We start from the raw sequence: 22,457 nt of genomic DNA, 5'->3' as shown, positions 1-22,457 counted from the left end.
AAAAGGAAAGTACATTTCATTTGGCTCTTCCATGGTCCTCAACAGTTAAATAACATGCATCAGGCATCACCTAGAGTATGTTTAGTTTGCAAGATACTATTTTTATTCAGAGAAAAAAGGTATAAGTGGTTATATCCATTCAGCCGTCTTAGTCTATGGCCCTTTCGTTAGTCGTGGGCCATCAACTGAAAGCTTCCAAAACACACGGCGATGAATTGTCCAGGAGATGATAGTATTTCTCAGGAAACGCTTCATTGAAGGTAGAGCTTGGAGAATCACTGTGGTGAAATGGTTTCATCATTCTAGTGTGCCTGCTGTATCTTTACACTTGCACTGATTGAATAATCTTGGGAACAAAGACCGTTTGTCTGTAAGGGTGAAAATAGGTCTTGTTACACACATCTCATCAAAAGAATAGTCTATGCATATGGACAAGCCCAAAATGAGAGCAATGGATCCCAGTACTTCCAAGGCATTGTGAGTTAGATTTAAAAACAGGTTTAAAATGCACCAAATGGTACCTTTTAATGCATTTTAGATGGCTGATGATGAAAAACCCAACATACTGCTTCTACAAGTTAAAGTGTTTCTACATCTCTTTCTGCCTACTCTTAAGTCAATTTTTTTTATTATCTGTGCAAGTTTGGCAGACCATATTCTGTAAATCAGAATGGTTTAGAAAAGAGAACTAGATCACGTTTAACATTCCAGTCTGTGTTTTTAGTATAGCTATACGTGTACATTATATCATTGTATATCTATAGATACACATACACATTTTGAAATGTTTCTACTGTTCTCTTTCTCTCAATTCACTATAATGCAGACCCATTATGCTCTGTCTTTCAAATACAGGGAAGTATTGCTTTTAAAATTTTATTAGCTTTGTAGAAACAAGAACTTTCAAAATTCTTCAAGATTCAAGTTTTTTCACAGGTAATGCTAAAGCAAGGTAATAGTGTCTGTAAAGCTAGAACGTCCTTTAGAAAGAAAACACTTAGTTTTCAGTACTCCTACTGTTAGGGATGATGACTTCAGCTTTACTTAACAACTGTTCTTTTTGTTCTAAATGAAGATTGAGAGGCAGTCTGACACTACTGGCACTTCTTGGGTACAGAAATACTCTGTCTCATGAAGAACTGTTTTTAAATAAAAATCCTGTTATTTTAATTTCAGTGATGGGAAGCTGAAGCAATAGTCAGCTAACATCCAGTCCCTTAGCTATTTCTGTTTTCTGAGTAGCAGTGCTGAGGCAAGTAGTGGGTGGCTTGCAACATTCTGGCCTCCAGACATCAATATTAAGCCATGAAATATTCCTGGATGCCTGAACTGGTTCTGAGTATGCTGCCCTGTCTGTGAGCCCCATTCTGCATCTTTAAACATAGTGAACATCACTGAGATAGCTAAGCTCCTACCTTCCTTTGGAAGCACTGTGTAGGTAGCTTCCATGCCTGCGTGGATGTGGTCAGTAACGTGACAGTGTAATAGCCAGGTTCCAGGGTTCTGTGGGATCATTTCCACAGTTTGAAATGTCCCAGGGAACAGATCAAAGACATCTGCACGGTAAACCCCTGTTTGCTTCAGGACAAAAAGAAACAATGGTTAAACAGTGTGGCATTATCAGGTGGCAGTAATTTAAGCTACCTTTTTTTGCATATTCCCACCAAACTTTTTAATCACGGTTGAGTGAAAAGATATCTCATGTATGTCATTTCTACAGAAGCATCACTTTGTATGTCCAATTCATGCTTAAAAGATTGCTAAACTAGCAACTAAGTGGAAATGAAGGAAAGCTACAGCTGTGGTCGGTACAGCCACAAAAATTCACACCTACCTTGTCAAAGAACTTGTGAGGTTACCAGTCAGCAAATGCTACTGGCACGTATTCTCTCGCTCTTGTATGTTGATCAAATACTTTACTGTTGATAAAAACTTTATGGTCAAATTACAAGTCCTGCTTAATATTGTAATAGTCCTTGGTATCTGATCTACCTCTCTTAATACAGCAAGAAATGAGAAAGGACCTGTTACCTTATAGTCAAAGCTGTGGCCATGGAAGTGTGCTGTGTGAATGTCTATTTCATTGCCCATTCCCATCAAATACCAGCTTACTTTATCTCCAACATGCATAGTGAGACCATGTAGATTTCCAAACACCTTCCCATTAATGGCTAGAAAGAGGGAAAGAGCAAGAGAGAGAAGACAAGATTTTGTGTATTTTTATTCTCTACCCTTTTATAGAATACAAGATTTGAAAGCCAATGCCAGGCAAAAGTAACTGCTTTGAATGGTATATAAAACAAAAACAACTGGACAGCATATTATGAATGGGGCTGATTATATTCCACATTTAACTAGAAAGTAAGATGTAATTAAAAGTTCTTTACTGTACACGATTGCTAATATTGCAGTTTTTAAAGTTCTACATTTCCAGCAGCTATTTGTAAAGGGTAAGTTTCACTGGGCTTTCAGGATGCACATTGCCTTTCCAACTTATCCAAAATAGCTGTTTACTGACATCAAATCAAAATTTCAGATTTCCGTTTTACTCCTTCTCTCCTCAAAATTTCAGTGTGAGACCATTTTTTTTCGTAGGTCTGGGGGAAAAAAAAACCAAAACTCATTCAGTGGCATTAACGTATTTTCAAATAGTTTGAGTGACATTTTTCAGGCCTTCTGCCCTGGAACTGGAAATTCAGAGGGGGTGAGAAAGTTAAATTTATATGCAGTACTTTCACATACATCATTTTATAGTGTTGCCAGAGCTACATTAACTAAACTGGGAAACATACCATGCATTTTATTACTTTCAAGGAATTCTTCATCCTCTTTGTCAATAAGGTGCGGGTTGGTGGAATAGGTTTTAATGTTTTCATCCAAGTACCATGACTCATTTTCATCAAAAACCATAAAAAGCAGAGCAAACTGAACTTTCTTTTTAGTATGAAATGATGGCAAATAATGTTTATGACACACAACAAGTGTGCCTATTAATCCACTGTAAGTGTCCTGAAATTACAACGGAAAAATCATATAATTACAATATGTGACTAGGCAGAAGCACTTGTAATGCCAGACATGAATCTTCTACTATTTTTATAGCTGTCAGTATCTGGGAATAAAGGTAGCCAGACAAGCAAGGTTATTTCTTCACTGTTATATGCTACCCATGGATCAAGTTCAATGGACTATGAAGGATAACTGCCCCTTTTTCATCTTTTGCTAGAAATAAACATTTGTTCCATTTAAATTTCCTGCTCATCTTTTTTTTTCCCCCCGAATGCTTTTTATATTTTAGGATTTTGAGCTTGGTTTCCATTAAAAATATATTTCCTGACATTTTTATTCGTGTTTGCTGAGATATGAAGGAAAGAAAACATTAATTTCCATTAAAAAATATTAGTCATGTTAATGGGTGGTTGTGCAAAAATGGCAGGTTTATGTTCTACAGTTGCATATTAGTTTTCCCACATGTGACTGATCAGATCTTGAGGAAGCTATAAAGTTTTAGCTTTAAGAATGACGTCTGAGTGAGGTGATCTATAGCAGCAGCAGAAGGACCAGGGAGCAAGAACATGAAGGGATGTGACTCTCAAATTCTGCCCTGACTTTCTTGCATTATTCAAGGAACGTTTACATTCAGAGGTATGATAATGGCAGGAATGACTTGATCAAGAATGCAGAAAGAGTTTCAAACTCATCTCCCTTTTGCTGTAAGTATATCTGTGTTGAAGTCATGAACAAAACCCTTTAGACTGATATCAATAACATACCTTAACGTTGTCCACTGTTGAATGGTATGCCCATGCAATACAAGGTGGATCTCCTCTCTCAGGACTAGATCTCTCTGGGATTTTCCAGACATACGTTTTTGTTTCACCTGAATTAAATAAATGTTGATGAATTTTAGAAGTTTTTTGTGTGCTGACCTGTAAGAGGTCATCCTGAAACAGACGTTATCGCCATTTACAGAGTATATTTCTCTTGAACTTCCTCTTCCCAGTTACTGCACTGGCTAGCTTATTGTTATTTCCCTTCTGCAGATCCCTGCCTCTTCTTGCCAACATTTTATTTTTGCGTGGCTGCACTGTCCAGTTTACCATACTTAACAATTGTATCTTTTGTAAAGATCACACAGGAACTTCTGAAATTATAGCTAACATAAGCTCTGCTCTCCCTAAGTAGCCAACTCTGCTTTCGTGAATGGTGCAGCCACACTGTGTCAAGAAATTACTGATCTGTCAAGGGCTAGGATATACAGCAATAGTTAAGAGGTCGTTTTAATTGTAGAAATATTGTCATAATCAGCATCAAAAATTTAAGAACATGAGGTAAAAACAAACAAAAATTAAGCCTTTCCTACTATCCGAAAATGAAAGCCTGCTAACCCTTACTTAGAAGGCTTGATGCTACCTGCTAGAATTAAACAAGGATGCTCTGATACCTGGGTTAGTCACAGCAACATCAGAACTGTCTGTTTTCACTCCATGGGCATGTATAGAATAAGGTCTTGATGCCAAGTTCTTAAAAACTATTATAATTTTATCTCCAACATTTGACATAAGCAGTGGCCCTGTTGGATTGAAAAGAAAGATTAGCTGGGTTTCTCAAAAGATCAGAACAGAGAGAGAGGGAGAGTTTGTTGTATTCAAATACACAACAACATTGGCTTATAATTCACCTAAAATCTATACATGGATAATGTCATTCGTTATGATGTGCCAACTTGAGTAGCTGAAGTTACACATCTAAGTGGAGGTGTAAGTTTCAAAAGCTCCAAGCACCTACTTTATGTTTGACGTCAGTTTGGATGTGGCCACCCAATTTGACGCTGCCTTTGAAAATACGGACCTGTGATCAGGCAGCAAACCAGAAGGATTTTTTCATGTAAAGCAAGCAATGTAATCTTGCAAGAAAAGCACCATAATAAAAGCAGCAGTTCCACATTGGTTTAGGCACTTTGTGTGGGTAGAACTATACTCAGTATTATTCAAATAGTATCTTCTCATTTTGTTTCACTGCATTTTTCCTAGTTTCAAAACTGAACTTCATGATGACTATACCTTGAATTCCCAGGTGCTGCTGCTCCTCTGCTCTGTTTTTGGGAGTGCTGAATGTCTGATCAGTGTACTCGCGATATACTACCTTTCTGTATTTTGAGCCGATGAATTTGTCTTCTTTGTTTAAAAATGGATTGCCAGGGCTGAAAGAAAATAGAGATCAGAATATGTCATACATTTCTTCATGTATTTTAAAACATCTTTTGCAGGTATGTCAATTAACCATCAAACAAAAATCCAACTCAGTGAAATAGTAATCTCATAGACCATTGGTGTCTGCAACAAGAAAACATTCTTGTTAAGCTGGGGTGTTTCTCTTAACCTGGATCAAGTCTATCTAGTATTTGAGAGAATGCTGAGTGCTGGACCTGCCAGGTATTTCAAATTGAAACTTGCCTACTGAAAAACAGAGCCCTCAGTGACTTCTGCAGATCTGAAAGGAAGCCTAAAACTTGTAAAGCTTAAGTGCCTTGCTGAGATGAAATGCGAGGGACTGATTCTCTGCTGAGATCATGGGAGCTGGAGACGGTGGGAAAAAAAAAGGCCTGATAACAGAATAGTCCATATTACTTGTGCTTAGAGATATGAGAGAGTCCACTGTGGTATACAGGGCAAGGATATGTGCTATCAAGCTGAGGAAAAAGAAGAAAATACGATTAAATCAACAAAAAAAATACAGGCAGTTACAATCTACTACTTCAACCTCAAATGAAGTTATACAGGTGGAACACATAGAAATTCATCAGTTCATTGTTTAGCCTCTTCTGCTAATTGGCATGAATTCTTTGATCCAATCAGTTCCCTCTCATTGACATTCAAATACTGGGAATAAAACACCAAGGCAACAAGCTTCATAGTGAATGGATTCGGTCATGGACTTATCTTGTGTAAACTAACAAGATTGAGAGGAGTAAAAAAGAACCTTATTCAAAGTACAGATAAACAGGAGAGAAAGACATGTTACATACTGTAAGGAATCAAGTATCAGGACAAAGTAGTCATAGTATCTACAACTTAATGAATATTTTAAGCATTCCACATCAAGGACCGTACCAACATCAGTAAATAACAGATGCACATGCACTATCTAGGATTCATGAAAATCTGCAGCTGCCCCACAGATGATTTATGCTGGACCGTTTCACAAACATCCTGCTGTCTGGCTCACAGTTACACAGCAACATTACTGGAGAAGGACCACAAATTCAAGTGAGCCCTAAAAATGCATATGTAAAGAAAGTGTGTCTAGAAATGCCTGGAGGAGTAAAAAGTTCAGAGATGTGAGTTGCTCCTTTGCTTTTTTTTTTGCATTTTTACCCTTGTGTATATTCCAAAGTACCTTTCCTCATGGTATTGATGCCGCTCAAATTCCCATGTCCTGTTAGGACAATAGTCCCATTCGACTTCCACTGCAGCAATATAGTAAGTCTTTTCATGCAAGTACATAGATAGATCCACATTCCACCAATGGCATTGTTTCACTTTGTAATTCTGTTTCATGCCCCCTGTGTAGTGATCTGTTGTCAGGCACCCCACTTCAAAAACTCCTAGAGGTCGTACAGAAAACAAAGACTTAAGGTCAAAAATCTGTTACCACTAGATCTTAAGATTGTATTACCTATGTTGATTTAGTGTTTAGAGACTGACACACAGGCTACTGCTCGTATAAGATCCAAATTCTTTGTGTAGTATGGCTGCTTGTAGTAATAAAACTCAACCTACATAGAACCTAGAAAAATCAAGGCTTTAGCATTAAGAGCTTCCATCCTATGAATGTGTTTGCTCCCCTTCAGACACAGCCATACACAGTTTTAGCACCCAAAGGACCAATATAACAACTATTTAAAATTTGTCTCTAAGCATAAAGTGTTCATAGGTAAACAGTTTCTAAATTAGTAACAGGACTTTTAAACAAGACATTTACCTTCAGAATCAGGCTTCATAATAGCTGTAAGAAATGTATGCGGAAACAGACTTGCTGTATCCCTTCTTGTTCCTTTAGTTGTGAATGTGTTCTCTGCAAAGTATATCCCATGGACATCGACTTCTGACCCCAAGCCCATCAAATGCCAGGAAACCACACTTCCTTTACACATCTCAAGACCAGGCTGATTTCCATACATATAACCATTAATGGCTGTAAAAGATTTGAGGAAGCAAAACCTGCCTTGATTAACACATTACTTAACTCTACAATACAGATGAAATAATACACACTTCAGCTATAATGTAATGCCACATGTAATGTGACTGACAGAAACATCAATAGTAAAATATCTTATCACATCAGCGAAACTAGAGAATCAATTCAAGCAAAACAACTTTTAAAACCCAGTGTTTAAAAACAATTTCTAACTGTTCTCCTTTTCAATGCCTGAAGCACAGGTAGCTGACTGGACCAGCTGGATCTTCCACTGCTTTATACCCGTCAAGTATGCAGGACGCCTAAAGCACCACACTTTATACTCTGCAAGACCCTCCAGCCACTCAGTGGAGACAATCTGAAGTGGTTTTCAGTTTGAGTTACTAATCCTTTCTGCTACTCCTGTGCAAAACTTTCAAAGCCTGTGCCTGACAGGTACCACTGAATGCTCAGTATCACGGCTTTGTAAACAGTAGGAATGTCCCTGCGGGCAAAATTTAAGAAAGAGCACAAGCAAATATGTTTAAAGATTAGGACTTATTTGCAGGACTAGGTACTGAAGATAAAAATGTTCTTCCACATGAAACTTGAAAGACATTTCTACAGTACCAAAATACAGTCAGTGTGAAACTCAGCTCTGCCCTAATAAAGATTTTCATTCTAAGGGGGCCTCAGTGCTGGTAAAGGAATCCAGACTCTGCCACAGACACAAAATGAGCCAGCAATGTGCCCTTGCCACAAAGAAAGCTAATGGTAGCTTGGGCTACATTAGGAGGAGTGTTGCCAGCCGGTCAGATTATGAAGTTCAGATTGCAGCTGCTGTTGTAAAAATGCTTCCGACAAATCGAGCTGGAAAGCAGCTTGGCAGAAAAGGACCTGGGTGTCCTGGTAAACAGCAAGCTGAACATGAGCCAGCAATGCGCCCTTGCTGCAAAGAAGGTGCAGGGTGTCCTGGGCTGCATTAGGCACAGTATTGCCAGCAGGTCGAGGAAGGGGATCCTTCCCCTCTACCCAGCACTGGTGAGGCCACACCTGGAAGACTCTGTCCAGTGCTGGGCTCCCCAGTACAAGAGAGGCATATGCTGGAGAGAGTCCAACAAAGGGTCACAAGGATGATGACAGGACAAGAAAGCATCTCTCCTATGAGGAAAGGCTGAGAGAGCTGGGACCATTCAAGCCTGCAGATGAGAAGGCTCGGGGGGATCTCATCAATGGATATAAACACCTGCAGGGAGGGTGCAAAGAGGACGGGGCCAGGCTCTTCCTAGTGGTGCCCAGTGACAGGACCGGAGGCAATGGGCACAGACTGACACACACGCTGTAGGAGGTTCCCTCTGAACATCAGGAAACACTTTGTCGCTGTGAGGGTGACCGAGCACCGGCACAGGCTGCCCAGGGAGGTGGTGGAGTCTCCATCCTTGGAGATGTTCAGAAGCCATCAGGACACGGTCCTGGGCACCCAGCTCTGGGTGGCCCTGCTTGAGCAGGGGGGTTGAACCAGACGACCCCCAGAGGTCCCTTTCAACCTCAACAGTTCTGCAATTCTGTGAAAACCCTCCTTTCAACTACATCACCTGTCAGGCAGAGGTTGGTTTTCTCTTGCTGCCTGGTGACATTCATAAGGGTTGGTGCCTGGGCTAAAGACCTAATTCCTCCTTCTGTCTGCTCAAAGTGGCACATAACAGTGCTAAATGTGCAACTGCCATGCAAGATGCTGAACAGCTGGCATTATGTTTTGAACTACCACATTTAGCTGAAACTGAATTGCATTCAAACATGGCTTTGTTTCCAATGGAAAGGAACGAAATATCTCTGCCACTGTACAGTTTCCCAGTCTCCAACATGAGATCACAAAAGTAAAAATCTTATTGTAGAAATGAATATATGACTAATTTATAATTTTCTTACAGTGCATTTTGTTAGACTCTTGGAAGTCCTCATCATCTTTGTCAATGTTATTAGGATTTAGTGTAAACATCAAAATATTGTCATCCAAGTACCAGCTCAGATTCTCATCAAATACTGTGGCAAGTAGAAAAAATTCCATGTTCACATTTTTCTGTTGGGAAGAAATAGCACAAAGGAAAATAGAAATGAGTGAACAGAAAATGTCATGGAAAAATTCTATCTACGTACTAATTATATGAGTATCAATGTATGCATCTATCCTACTTCGTGATTTATCAAAGTAGGTTAGATGTGTAAGTTGATACTTCATTCTAATAATCTCAGAGCTCTCTAATTGCTGTATCTGGTGACTAGATACCTGCTGCTAGTGCTCTTTCTATCAGCAGGAGCCACCTCTGGAAATGAATGTTTGTTTTGGCCTTTAAAGTCTCTACATTTTTCTAGTCATTCTCAGTGTAGCTGAGACTTGAATGCCAGTGGTGGCTCACTGTGATGGTGGTTTCACAATACAGTGTCTCTATCTGGAGCCAGACCGATTTTGCTTTTTTAAAAAAAACAAAACAAAACAAAACAAAAACCAAATCCACTTTCTTCATTTTATGTGTTCCCCTCAGGACAATGGTGAGACTGATGTGGAGAGGAGGTGGTGCTGAGTGCTCATGTGGCAAACTCTGAGGACAGATTTCAGGAAGAGAAAGCAGATTCAGCTACAATGATGCAAATGCTTCAATTTTTCTTCGACTGACCTGTTTCCCAGAAGGAAGCAGAGCTCCTTTCCTGCACACCAGGAGAGGACCCACAAGGCCAGAACTAGTGTCTCTGACTGCATCCACAGCTGAGTAATAAAGCCAGGTTAAACAGTCTGGATCTTGGTCTGTGGGGCCCACATCTTCTGGCACGTACCACTCATATGTAAATGTAGCACCAGGATTCACATGAGAGGCTGGAGATTCAGTACCTATTACAGAAATCAACATTAGGAATTATGCCTAATGAACATTGAAGGATTGAAGGAACCACCTTCAATCAATCAACATGTGCGACAGCTTGTTCTCTGGTGTTTGCAGGATCCCTGTCTGTAGGCACACCTCTGGAGGCAGCACCGTACAATGTCCCCTCGTCGCTCTTGCGGTAACTCACGCCATGGGGCTGAATGCTAAACGGGTGGCTGGCATTGTTTCGGAATGTCACCCTGATGCTCTCACCCACTTCAGCCTTGATAACAGGTCCTAGAAAAGAGCACATCGTCTAATTACAAGAGGTTTCTATCATGTGATATACAGATCACCATGAGCTTATAGCGATCAATGCTGGCTGCTTTTCCCACTGCATGGGGAACTGCCCCAGGGCCTGTGTGGGCACAGACCAGGTCCCTGGCACATGACCTGGCAGCTCAGCAGCAACTGGACTGATCCATTCCCAATTCCTCATGGAGGCCCAGTGACACGCAGGACAGCGCCTCCCTTTGCAAAGGGACCTACAGACATTAACACCATCCTCAAACGCAGTCCAGAGCCATGCCAGAAGCAGCCAGTTATAAATAGGGCTAGAACTGCCTAGCTTGGCCTTGTAATTCAGAGCCTGACCTTTGGAGACCATGGCATATTCCCACAGGCAAGTTGGGAACCACCACGGCATTGCCTTCAAGAGCTTTCTTACACCCTGGGTGTCTCTTGGAGGAAGCCACAGGCACCAACATCTGCAGGAGGCAGGGAGAGCCCCTCCCTTGGAGGTGGAGGGGCACTGTTGACTAGCTAGTGGAAGTGGTAGTTTACTCTCATAAATCTTTGACATGAAATAATTTTAGATATCTTACCTAAGAGTCCAAGATGTGCTTCCTCTGTGGACCTCTTTTTATGTTCAGTGAAAGAGCCATCGGTGTATTCTTTGTAAATGGCTTTTTTATAAGAGCCACCAATTCTTGTCTCACTTTGTTCAAAAAATACGTGAGATTCACTGTGTAAAAGAAATTGCAACAAATGCAAACAGTTCAAGTCATAATGCTCAGCTTTCCAAAGGTAGTCAGGATCTCAACCTGTTTTCTGAGGTATAAAGTGCTGAGTTTGTCTTTTGGATCTCCTTTAGGTGATCTGGCCACACACTTATATGCAGTCCCATATAAGGATGAGCAGGAGTCTATTATCCTCACTAACTTCTCTTTAAGAAAAACACACTGTTCTGTGTTGCCCTGACAAAACCAGCATGCTTAGAGACTCACCACCACCAACAACAATGATTTCTAGTCAATATTTCATAACCTGAAGTTTACTTTTCTTTTTATTAAAAGTTACAAATAGTCAACAACGGCAGATACAAACACCAAGAATATCTAACACCTAAATAGAAAGTGAGAAGATTTTATCTACGCTTTTTAGTCTAGACTTTTACTCTTCAAAAAAGGACCTTTCAGTGTTTTACAAGCACTATTCAATGAACTATGCCTTGTCCCTTGTGGAGCAGGTGAGTATTTTTTAACTCACAGATGAAAAATCTGAGGAATCAACGTATTCAGTGAATTGATCCAGGTCTTAAATATGTAAACACAAAGCAAAGGGCAAAGCTGCCTAGTGCAAGTTGTTTGCTAGCTGAGGTGCCGTTAGCATGATTTTCATCAGCTAAGGAGATGATCATTAATTCCTAGCTTTGTTCTCTAACTCAGAATAATCAACCGTCTTGAATCTTCAGAGGTCATTGCCTACATACGACATCACAATTAATCTCATCCCAGTTAAATTACTAATGTCACAGCAAAATTTATAGTAAGATTGCAGGGAAAACGATAGACCTAATTTGTTCTGCTATTTATCCTTGCATTAAAATTTAAGCAGAGGTGAGGACAATGAGAAATTCTGCCTAAAAGTCAGTTCTACCATTTGGCCTTCCTTATTTACATATTTATATTAATTCTGCTTGAAAAGTAAAACTTCTTTAATTAGAAGCATTTACCTGTCAGTGACTAATTCTTGTCCTGTAAAATGGTTCATTGCAGATGGGCCATAATTCCAGATGATCTCTTCAGCAGCAATGAAGTACTGTCTTATCTTTGTACTCTCATTGTGCTCTGTTGTGGATTTCCTACAATCTTCTACTTTAAAAAGGGCCTGCATACCACCTGGAAAAAAAAATGACAAAGAAATAAAAACTAGGGTGAAGGGACCACACTCTTTTTTTCTCTTTCCCTGCTTCCAACAGTACTTCTTTTCCCCGGAGAATTCCCATACCACTGATGGATACACAAATCACAAATGAAACGGAAGATGAATGATATGAAAGAATGTATGCCAGGTAAGCTAGGATGTAGAAACACAACCATGGTATTTACAGTAGGCAGACAGGTGTGGTAAAGTGCATTTTCCTCGTAAAGCTGTGACTGACGTGGTAGTTACAGAGAAGATTAGGGTGGAGTGGAAAAGTACTGGCAGTTAGCACAAGGCCAGGTGCTACCAGACTGACCATCTTCCAAATCTAATCAACAGCTTGCTTGTGAAACTCCTGTGTCTCTGCACCCTCAAAGAAAGGTCTGTTAGCAAATCTGCTTGCTGGAGATACAAATAGAGCACCCTTTTACAGCTCTTGATTCGGCCCATTTGTAGGATATAAGTCTTGCCCAGGATGCTTCAATCACATCAGGAGGCTGCTTGATGTGATAGCTATTTCAAAACTTATAAGATTTATGTAGTTAAATCTGTGGGTTAAACATACTTCTTTTTATATCAGAATTTTCAAATTTTGGAGAATGGTTTTGAGTTCTGTGTTCCTTCCCACTTTTGTGATAAATTACTTCTCTAACTCACTTATAGGGATATAGATCATGGAAACATGTGGAATTAGCTTCTAAGTATTTCATATGGTTAACAAACACTAGAAATACAGGAAGGCATAGAGAAAAGAAATGCAGATCATCTCTGCTTATTAGCCAATGCACTTCCCAGAATATGTCTTTGTCGGCAGGCAAGTTAACCTGCCTGTCCTGTGGCCCTTGCCCAAACACGGACTGAGCCCCAACTTTTTTGTTGGCGAAGAGAAAATTGTGATGAATTACCTTCAGTAAGAGGCAAACATCATGCTATTGTTTTCTAAAGTTGAGGCTTGCAAAAGTGCAGCTGTGCCAATTGCTGCCAACTGATAATGATTTCCATTACAGATAAGAATTTCCTTGATTTCCATGGCTACATGCTCAAGCCCATCTAATACACTTCCAGGCATTTCAATTACTATGAGAGTTGTGTTACCTAGGAGAATATCATCTGGCATATAACCAGGTCAGGAGTACTGCTAAAGTGAGACAGTAAACTGTTAGCTCAAGCTAAAAAAAATTCTGATCACTGGAACTTATTCTGTACCTTCGATATGGTCATTCACTTGGCAGCTGAGCAGCCATTCCCCAGGGTTCCTTGGTATCATGACAGCATCAATAAATGTGGCTGGGAAGAGGTTGATGGTATCAACTCGATGATGCCTTTCTATTAAGGTCTGTCCATGAAAGTAGGCTGAATGGATATCAGCTTCATTACCCATCCCAAAAAGATGCCATTTTACCTTATCTTCCACACACATTGTCAGGTTTGGGAGGTGTCCATACATGTATCCGTTGATTGCTAAAGGGAAAGTTATTTATTTAGATGTTATTTACCTTCACAGACCTTAGGATCTTTACTTCAAAAGCAGGTGTCATACAACCATTGCTCTGTTCTTCAAAATAGAGAGAGGCTCAAAACAAAACTCCACACCTTTGAAAGCGAGCCAGTACCAGCCACACACTTCATCTGCACAGCTATCTGCATGACCAGCAGTTCCTGCTATGATTCTGGAATCAATGTCAGAGCCAAAGATTTCTTCTTTGGTGACACAAACAGTATAAACTGTTTTTCTAAACTGTGATATTATAGTACAGAGTTCAGGACTAAGAAACAGAACAAAGTAACACACCTCTGTTTACAGTCCCTGGGAAATTATACTAACAAAGAGGTTCTTGGCCCCTAAGACTTTTACATCACAACTCCAAAGGTTTGATTGTACCTTGCAAGTGATGGATACTTGCCATCACTTTTATTTTTTTAATTTAAAAAGATCATTCTTAATCCTCCAAGAAAAATCCCTGCTTTAAAAAATATTACCTACAGCCCATCTTTAAAAGAGACAGCACATAGAAATATTACTTCACCATATGAATGACAAGCAACAGTACTATAATGTTCTCTCACAGTGCATTTTATTGCTTTCCTGGAAGTCCTCATCATCTTTGTCAACTTTGGAAGGTTCAGAACAGTATGTCCTGATATTATCCTCTAGATACCAACTGAGGTTTTCATCCATCACAGAAAACATAAGGATAAATTCAGCATCAAAATGTTTATCGCTGCCTTCATTCAGTGTACCTGAAAAAGAAAATGGTTTATTCAAAGCAACTGACATTATATTTTCATCAGTTTTAAGTGTATTAGCAGTAGGGCTGTTCACTCTTTGCTTAATATTTTGCCAATTTTCTTGAGTATGAGTGTACGCATAAGCGTACAGACATGCTCAGAAAACAAATAGATACTATAACTTTACTAAGAATAAATATTGCATGTGATAAGATTACAGTAAAGCTGTTTCTTATATCGGTATTTACACATCCTTTTGCATTACTAGCATGAACATACCTTACTCATATGGCTTTGTGGGCAAAGTATTCTGCAAATTATATTTGCTGTCACACACAAAATCAAATTACTTCCTATACTATTGAAAGGCAGTTAATAGAGAAGACAAAAAGCTGTTATTTCAAAATTAACTGTAATCTTATCTTCCAGTAAATTATTTCACTCATATTTATCAAAAACCATTGTCAATCACCTTGCATATGTATTTATTTACTTATTTATGGTTTACCTTTCCTGCAAATTATTAAAGGCCCAACAAGCCCTGAGGCAACATCTCTTGGGGCATCTATGTGGGAGTGGTAAACCCTGGTTATGCAGTCTGCATCTCCCTTAGCTGGACCTTGATCTTCTGTCACGTCCCATGTATAAGTGTACTGGCCTCCAGGCTCCACAGCATCATCTCTCTTCTGCAAATCTTTGGTGTTGTCAGGATAAAAAGCACCTAAAGAATGCCACACAGCCACCATTAACACAACACATTCACAATATGATGTCAGCATAGCACCTGCCATGCTTTAAAGCTGACTGCATGTTGCAGTAACGTGGACTGAACATCTGAATACAGGTTAAAAAAAAAAAAACTTTAAAAATTAGGTGAGTAGCTCTTTTCTGTCTCTTTAGGAGTCTCTTCATTTGCCTTTGAATTCCATGGGCGTGCTTCGATTAATGGCACACTAAATTTAGTCCTTAATTTTTCAGGAGGGCACTATGTACTTCTGCTAAAAAGATAACAACTCAAATATTTGTAAAACATTTGTTAAATATTAATCTTGGAAACTGTTCTAAAATATTGCATATATCGTCAAGGAATATAGGTGTTGCTGGAATGAGAGCAACAGAAAAAAAAATATAAACGTGGCTTCAAAAAGTGCATGTACTGCCACGTAACACACTGTTCTGCTCCCACAGAATGTGTCTATATCAAGCCACATATTAGTTGCAATGAAAAACTTCACAAAATATTAGAAGTTAAGCTGATGCTTCATAAATTCTTCTAATGAAAAAACTTTTAAAGAGTGCTTTTGAGACAACGCCATAGTCTCAACAATTCACTCACTGTTAAAGCCCACTAATAAAACTTTGAACAGCCATATTCTGGTGCCGCATGGTGTAGAAAATCCCCCATTGCCTGAGCGTGGCAAGACCAGCTATTGCAAGGCCCAATCATCACTAAGCCCAATGGCAAACCTACAATACATCTTGAAGTGTGTCCGACTTTTATCTCATTGATTTATTACCAAGCAGCAGCTGTTTCTCCATTTTAAGAAATTCTTGTGTATCTTATATACAACATATACAAATTTAGTGTAAAGAATTTGGAACTGTAAATTATCACTGTTAACAATATCTTCTTCACACCAGCATCAATTCTTCCTTTAGGTGTCCTCAGTACCTGCATCTCCTGTATACCTTTGTACCTTTATTTCAAGTGAAATGTAAATACTCTTACTTCAGGTGAAATGTTGATCTAAACCCACCTTCTTTATGAATACCACTTTTGGCTTTGTATTTCACTCTTGAAAAAATTATCAAACTTCTTAGCTCCTATTTTAACTTAATTTTGTCCTGTTTTAAATCTTTATTTATTTAACCAGTCTTCTCTTTGATGAGAGAATATCACTTATACTCAGAGGAATTATTAACTTTTGATAAATTCTGGCACTTACCTTCATTTTCCTTTGTGTATCTTACACCATGTGGATGCATCGTGTAGCTTCTGGAAGCAAAGTTTTTCAAGTGAATAATAATGGAATCTCCAACTTCTCCCTTAATGACAGGGCCTAAAAACCCCAGCCATGGCGGTTTGTCGACTACCACATCATATAAATGATTGGTGTATTGAGTGTAGACAGCCTTTTTGTAAGTGCTTCCTATCCTATGTGGTCCTCTTTTGAGAAAGACTCCAGCCTGCCTGTAAAGAAAATACACAAATACATCTGTAGATCTGTAGTGTCAGATACTAATGTTTATATTTGAATGGTGTTAATTAGTAGGGTCTCAAATAAAGATCAGCCCTTGTTAGTGCTATGCACAACTATATCTGTGTTTAGGAGCAAATATGTCTCTTATCATAAAGAGTTAGGCAGCCATGTAGACATTAAATATTATGCACCAATCTGAATTTTTTTAACCTATTTTTTAGACTGAAAATAAGGGCATTTGAAATTTTGGGCAAATTTGAGACCATGTGGACAAGGGAAATAATAGATCTAATTTTCCATGCCCAGTTAAAAATAATAATTTCCATCATCATGTTATTATGTTGAATCCATAGTCCTTGCTCCATTGCAATGAGGAGCAGACTTTTCAGCTGTAAAATACATTTAAGATGTCTGGACATGAGCAAAACTACAAGGTGCTGCTAATGTCCAGCGTGTGCATGGGGACGGGGGGTGGGGGGCACATGCATAGTGCTGAAATGAGTGAGACCAAGCCCTCAGCTTGTTCACCAGTCATAAAGAATAATCACAGCCTCAGAGCTTGACATGCATTTACCGTAATAAAGTCTCATTTTTAGAGATTCAGCTCAAGAATATACAAAGAGGTTACAGGAGAGCAGGGAATTAGCAATGGCCTCCCCAATCACTAAGTGCCTTAACTACTGAACAATTGCTCCTCTCAGTTAATGAAACACTTATATTAAAAATGAGAGCTTGGTTAGTGAGGAAACAGCCTAATCCATGAGCTAAAGTGAGACTGGTGGAGATGGTGTTTCCTACATGTGGTGTCACTACCTCTGAACTGTGTAGCTATCATGGATATGCTGCTCAACCACCACCAGCCACAGGCAAGGGGTCACCACGTGTATCTGACAACTATCAACTAGGAATGGCTTTGGAGCCAACCTTTGCCTTTGCTGATGGTCAGGTACCTTTCATTAAATATTTTAGTCTCTGAGAAGAGTTATCTTTGTGGGAAAAGTGCTTATACTCACTAACTACAATGGTGAGAGAAACTGCCAGCACTGGCTATTCAAACCAGTGGTGCTACTATTGCTGATGTTGTTATCCCAAACTCTAGAGCCTCTGTAACTACAAATCCTCCTGCACATTTCCCTGCCCTTTTCAGGAGGACCAGCTGTGGAGGTAAACCTACTTAGTAAGGTCCCCCGGGGAAAAGATTTTGAAGGTGCTGGGGTCCATCAGTGCCGGTCACTTTTTAAGTACCACCTCCTAAGAGTACAGGAGCAGGCAATTCCAAAGTGTAGGAAGTCAAGCAGGTGGGGCAGAAGGCTGGCTTGGCTGACCAGGGATCTTCTAGAAATAAGGCGAAAAAAGAAAGTATATGGCCAGTGGAAGCAAGGTCAGGTGACATGGGAGGACTACAGAGAAGCTGTTTGCCACTGCAGGGAGGAAATTCATGTGGCCAAAGCTCAGTTAGAGAGTTGAAACTGGCCAGTACTGTGAGGGACAATAAAAAGGGCTTTTTAAAATATGTTAATGGCAAAAAGCAGGCCAGAAATAACATTGGCCCATTACCTGATGAACATGGTCACTTCACAAACAGGGACATAGACAAAGCAGAGACATTTAATGCTTTCTTCACCTCAGTCTTCAACACCAATGATGGGCTTTGGGGTCTCCTACTCTGCTCTGGGGTCCCCAGAGCCCTGGGCTAAAGAACTGTGACTGTGGGAATGATAAACTCCCAATCAACACCGGGCTTGGGCAGGACTCGCTGCTCCAGCTGGATCCTTATAAGTCAATGGGGCCTGATGAGACTCATCCAAAGGTACTTAAGTAGCTGGCCAATGTCATAGCAAGACCTCTCTCAATGATTTTTCAATGCTCTTGGGAATCTGGAGTGGTCCCAGTTGACCAGAAGGTGGCAAATGTTGTCCCAATATTCAGGAAGGGCAACAGGGATGACTCCAGTAATTACAGGCCCGTTAGTCTCCCTTTGGTGACTGGCAAAATTATAGAGAAGATTATTCTGGGAGTTATTGCAAAACACCTGAAAGACAATGCAGTCATTGGTCCCAAACAGCACGGGTTCATGAGGGGAAAGTCTTGCTTAACAAACAATTTCTTTCTATGACAAGGTTACCCACCTAGTTGATGAAGGGAAGCCAGTTGATGTAATCTTTTTGGATTTCAGTAAAACGTTCAATACTATCTCTGACAATATTCTCCTGGACAAAATGTCCATCATACAGCTGGATAAACGCGTAATGCAGTGGGTGAGCAATTGGCTGATGGGTCGGGCTCAAAGTGTCATAGTAAACGGGGTTACATCGGGCTGGCGGCTGGTCACTAGCAGGGTTCTGCAGGGATCCATCTTAGGGCCGGTACTCTTTAATGTCTTCATAAATGACTTGGATACAGGACTGGAAAGAACACTAATTAAGTTTGCTGATGACACAAAATTGGGAGGAGCTGTTGACGCTTTCAAGGGCAGAGAGGCCCTGCAGAGAGATCTAGACAAATTAAAGAGCTGGGCAATCACCAACCATATGCTGCTTAACAAGGGCAAGTGCTGGATTTTGCACCTGGGGCGTGGCAACCCTGGATGTGTGTACAGACTGGGGAACAAGAGGCTGGCAAGAAGGCCCACAGAGAGGAACCGGGGGGCTCACATCAATGGCAAGTTGAACATGAGCCAACAGCATACCCTGGCAGCCAAGAGGTCCAACGGTGTCCTGGGGTGCATCAAGCACTGCATTGCAGCCAGTCAAGGGAGGGGATTGTCTGGCTCTACTCTGCACTGGTGTGGCCTCACCTTGAGTGCTGTGTACAGTTTTGGGTGCCACAGTATTTTACAGATACAAAGCTACCAGAGTGTGTCCAGAGGAGGGCCATGAAGTTGGTCAGATTTAGAGGGGAAGCCATAAGAGAAGCAGCTAAAGTTTGTTCAGCCTGGAGAGAAGGAGGCTGAGGGCAGACCTCATCGCGGTCTACAGCTTCCTCACAAGGGAAGGAGGAGGGGCAGGCGCTGATCTCTCTTCTGTCTGGCAAACAATGATAGGATGGGAGGGAATGGCAGGAAAATGTGCCAGGAGAGGTTTTGGTTGGATATTAGGAAAAGGTTCTTCACCCAGAGGGCAGTGGCTCCCCAGGGAGGCATCACGGCACCAAGCCTGACAATATTCAAGAAGCACTTGGACGACGCCCTCAGAGACATGGTGTGAATTTTGGGGTTGCCCTGTGCAGGGACAGGAGTTGGGACTCAGTGATCCTTGTGGGTCCCTTCCGACTCAGTACATTCTATGATTCTATGATTCTACTCCAGGAGGAGGCAATCCTGGGAGATAGGGCGACACTGCCTGAAGTTCAGCAGCCTCCTAGTTTATCATCTTATAAGATGAGAAACCGAGCCAACTTGGTTTCATATTCCCAGCAGGCGTATTGTGAAGCAAGTTAATACTGCCCAAAAATGCAAAGTATTTCCCACAAAGCTGAGCATTGTTTGAGCATGTGGGGAAGGAATTGTTTGGACCTTGGCAAGCACAGATTAATTAAAATGCCACTTCAGAGCTCCATGAAACCTGGATAGTATAAACTTAGTTGCAAAGGCTCAGTTACTGGAAGTCTGAGTGCATGAAGCTTTTTAGTCACAAATGAAATAAAACAAATATGTCATGGCTCCTCTTGGACTGTTTAAACAGCTACCATTTAATTGTAGAGTATTCCTTCTAGCAGGTACACTGCACTCTTCCCTTCCCTTGCTCTCCCCTGCCTCTATAAATATCAATCTGTGTACAAGCACAGCCTCATAGCTGAAGGGTTCAGGAGGAGGAGAAGAATCAAAGAAGCTGAAAATGAAAGGAACACGCTCCATCGCAGGCATACAACCACTGAAAAACTGGAACTAACGTAGCATGCTGCAGATTGTCACAGAGAAAAGCAGTGAAAGTGCAGTGAACAGTGGTGGCTTGTTGTATTACAACACTGCTCTTTCTGCAGTTTTCAGAGAAGATGCCCTGCTTCCACCATTTATCAGAATTACTAGCCTGCTGAGTCACTCGTGGTGTCTTACACGTCACTCAGTTTACAAGTTAAAAAAAAGCAAAACCAGTTGACTGCTTCGCCTCACTTCATCTGATGAAATGGCAGATTACGGATGAGATATTGTTGGCTCTCACTAGAGAAAACAAACGACAAAAAATCTTCTAATCCCTCGGCTACAGACTGAATGAGAACTGTATTTTTGAGATTATTCTAATTTCTGATTTCTCTTTTAATATTTTTTATTTTAGTATAGTCCTACTTCATTTTAAAGGCACTGAAAAAAACAGAAGAAACATTTTTTCTCTCTCAAATATTTCTCTGATGCCTTTAATGTCTGAGTTTTCTTTATTGATTATTCATATCTTCAGGGTGCTCCCCTCTTCCTCTCCATGCTGATCCTCATCCACTTATTACTCTCACCCTGCACAGGACCCTCCTTGCTTTGTAACAAGCAACCCAGCTCCTCTACTGTGGATGGAAGGACCCAGGTGTGCTGCTGCACCAGTGAAAATGACGGCTGCCAACAATAAATATCTAAAAAGGAAACCTGTGCCCAATGGGGAAGTTTTAAATTTGTCAAATTTCTGCATTATAAAAACATAACAGCAAAAGCCTTCTCTTCAGCACTGGCACTTTAGCCATTCAAAAATTAAACATCATTAGACATTCTCGGTGGTTTTCTACTACTTAGAAAACATTTCATTGCAACAAATTCACAAGAAACCTACATATTCCAATGCTTTTAATTAGCAGAGCATTGGAATGCAATTCTCAAGCAAGCCAGGAAAAAGTCAAAATTCCCTTTTATGTCTGAGAGAAAATCCACTGACACCAACATGGTTCATTTCGCTGCCTTCACCCGGTTTTCAGTCTAGTTCTAGTGTCTAAAGCAGACAATGCTGTAAAATGAACCAGTGTAAACTATTTTACTTACTCTTCTCCTGCAAAAAGCTGTCCAGATATGAGATTGGTGTTGCCAGGTGCATAGTTCCACACTGTCTCTATAATGCCGATGTAGTACTCCCTGTTCACTGCCCCAGCTTGGAAACAGCAAGAAACCAGCAAGCAACTTAGGACGAATAGCTTCATTTTGCATTCATGAACCTTGTGGAAAAAGTGAAATAAAACCACAGGACGGGCACAGGCAATTTCCCTTTATATGTTTGTGTCTCTCCCACCCCCCACCCTGCTTACCTCCCCCCTGTTTGCTTTAGTGAACACAATAAAATGTTGCACAATGACTCTGTGTGTCAAGAGTAAACAAAAGATTCTGGTAACCTCGTCAGTTCAGATAATCTTCAAAGAAATTTTTTCAATTTCTGCCAACCTACTATCAAACAAATTACCATTTAGACTGTCATCAGATTGTAAATCCTGTGCCTGAATTGAAAGTGCTGTAGATTTAAATGGATTTACAGACTTAAGCTTAATTACATTCTTTACTATCTTTACCACTCTATAGCATGTATACTACTGAGAAAATAATTTCTATGGTGGGCAACACAAGGACAGAACTTTTTAAGTGCACTGTTAAAAGCTCTAAATGACACCCATTTTCTCTGATGTATCTGCTCCTGTGCTGACATAACTGAACCCAAGGCAGGCCCTGCAGGTACAGACTTTCTGCTGCCTGTTTGCCATGCTCATTCTCAATCTACAGATCACTGCTGCTTCCCCTCTGCACAGCAATCACTAAACTGGTGCGACGACAGATAAGGGAGGACTGAGGTCACTGGTATCAGACCAGAGCTAC

General features: G+C 40.4%; 1 protein-coding gene across 1 annotated transcript; it reads right to left on the bottom strand.

Annotated features, from left to right (window-relative positions):
• Nucleotides 1–76: 76 nt before the first annotated feature.
• On the bottom strand, nt 77–21,864 carry CP (ceruloplasmin). Its single transcript, XM_075098755.1, has 19 exons — nt 21,639–21,864; nt 16,424–16,668; nt 14,986–15,198; nt 14,316–14,489; nt 13,455–13,709; nt 12,058–12,223; nt 10,928–11,067; nt 10,200–10,340; nt 9,858–10,069; nt 9,112–9,262; nt 6,985–7,197; nt 6,400–6,607; nt 5,064–5,203; nt 4,445–4,573; nt 3,774–3,880; nt 2,793–3,009; nt 2,032–2,171; nt 1,416–1,578; nt 77–368 (listed from the first exon to the last, which is right to left on the bottom strand). Exons 1-19 carry the CDS (start codon nt 21,791–21,793, stop codon nt 298–300), a joined length of 3,240 nt encoding a protein of 1,079 aa, XP_074954856.1. The 5' UTR covers nt 21,794–21,864; the 3' UTR covers nt 77–297.
• Nucleotides 21,865–22,457: the final 593 nt, after the last annotated feature.

This window comes from Phalacrocorax aristotelis, chromosome 7, assembly GCF_949628215.1.
Source record: "Phalacrocorax aristotelis chromosome 7, bGulAri2.1, whole genome shotgun sequence".
Taxonomy (NCBI): Eukaryota; Metazoa; Chordata; class Aves; order Suliformes; family Phalacrocoracidae; genus Phalacrocorax; species Phalacrocorax aristotelis.
Note: the sequence above shows the minus strand (reverse complement) of the source record. Positions and strands in the feature narration are given on the sequence as shown.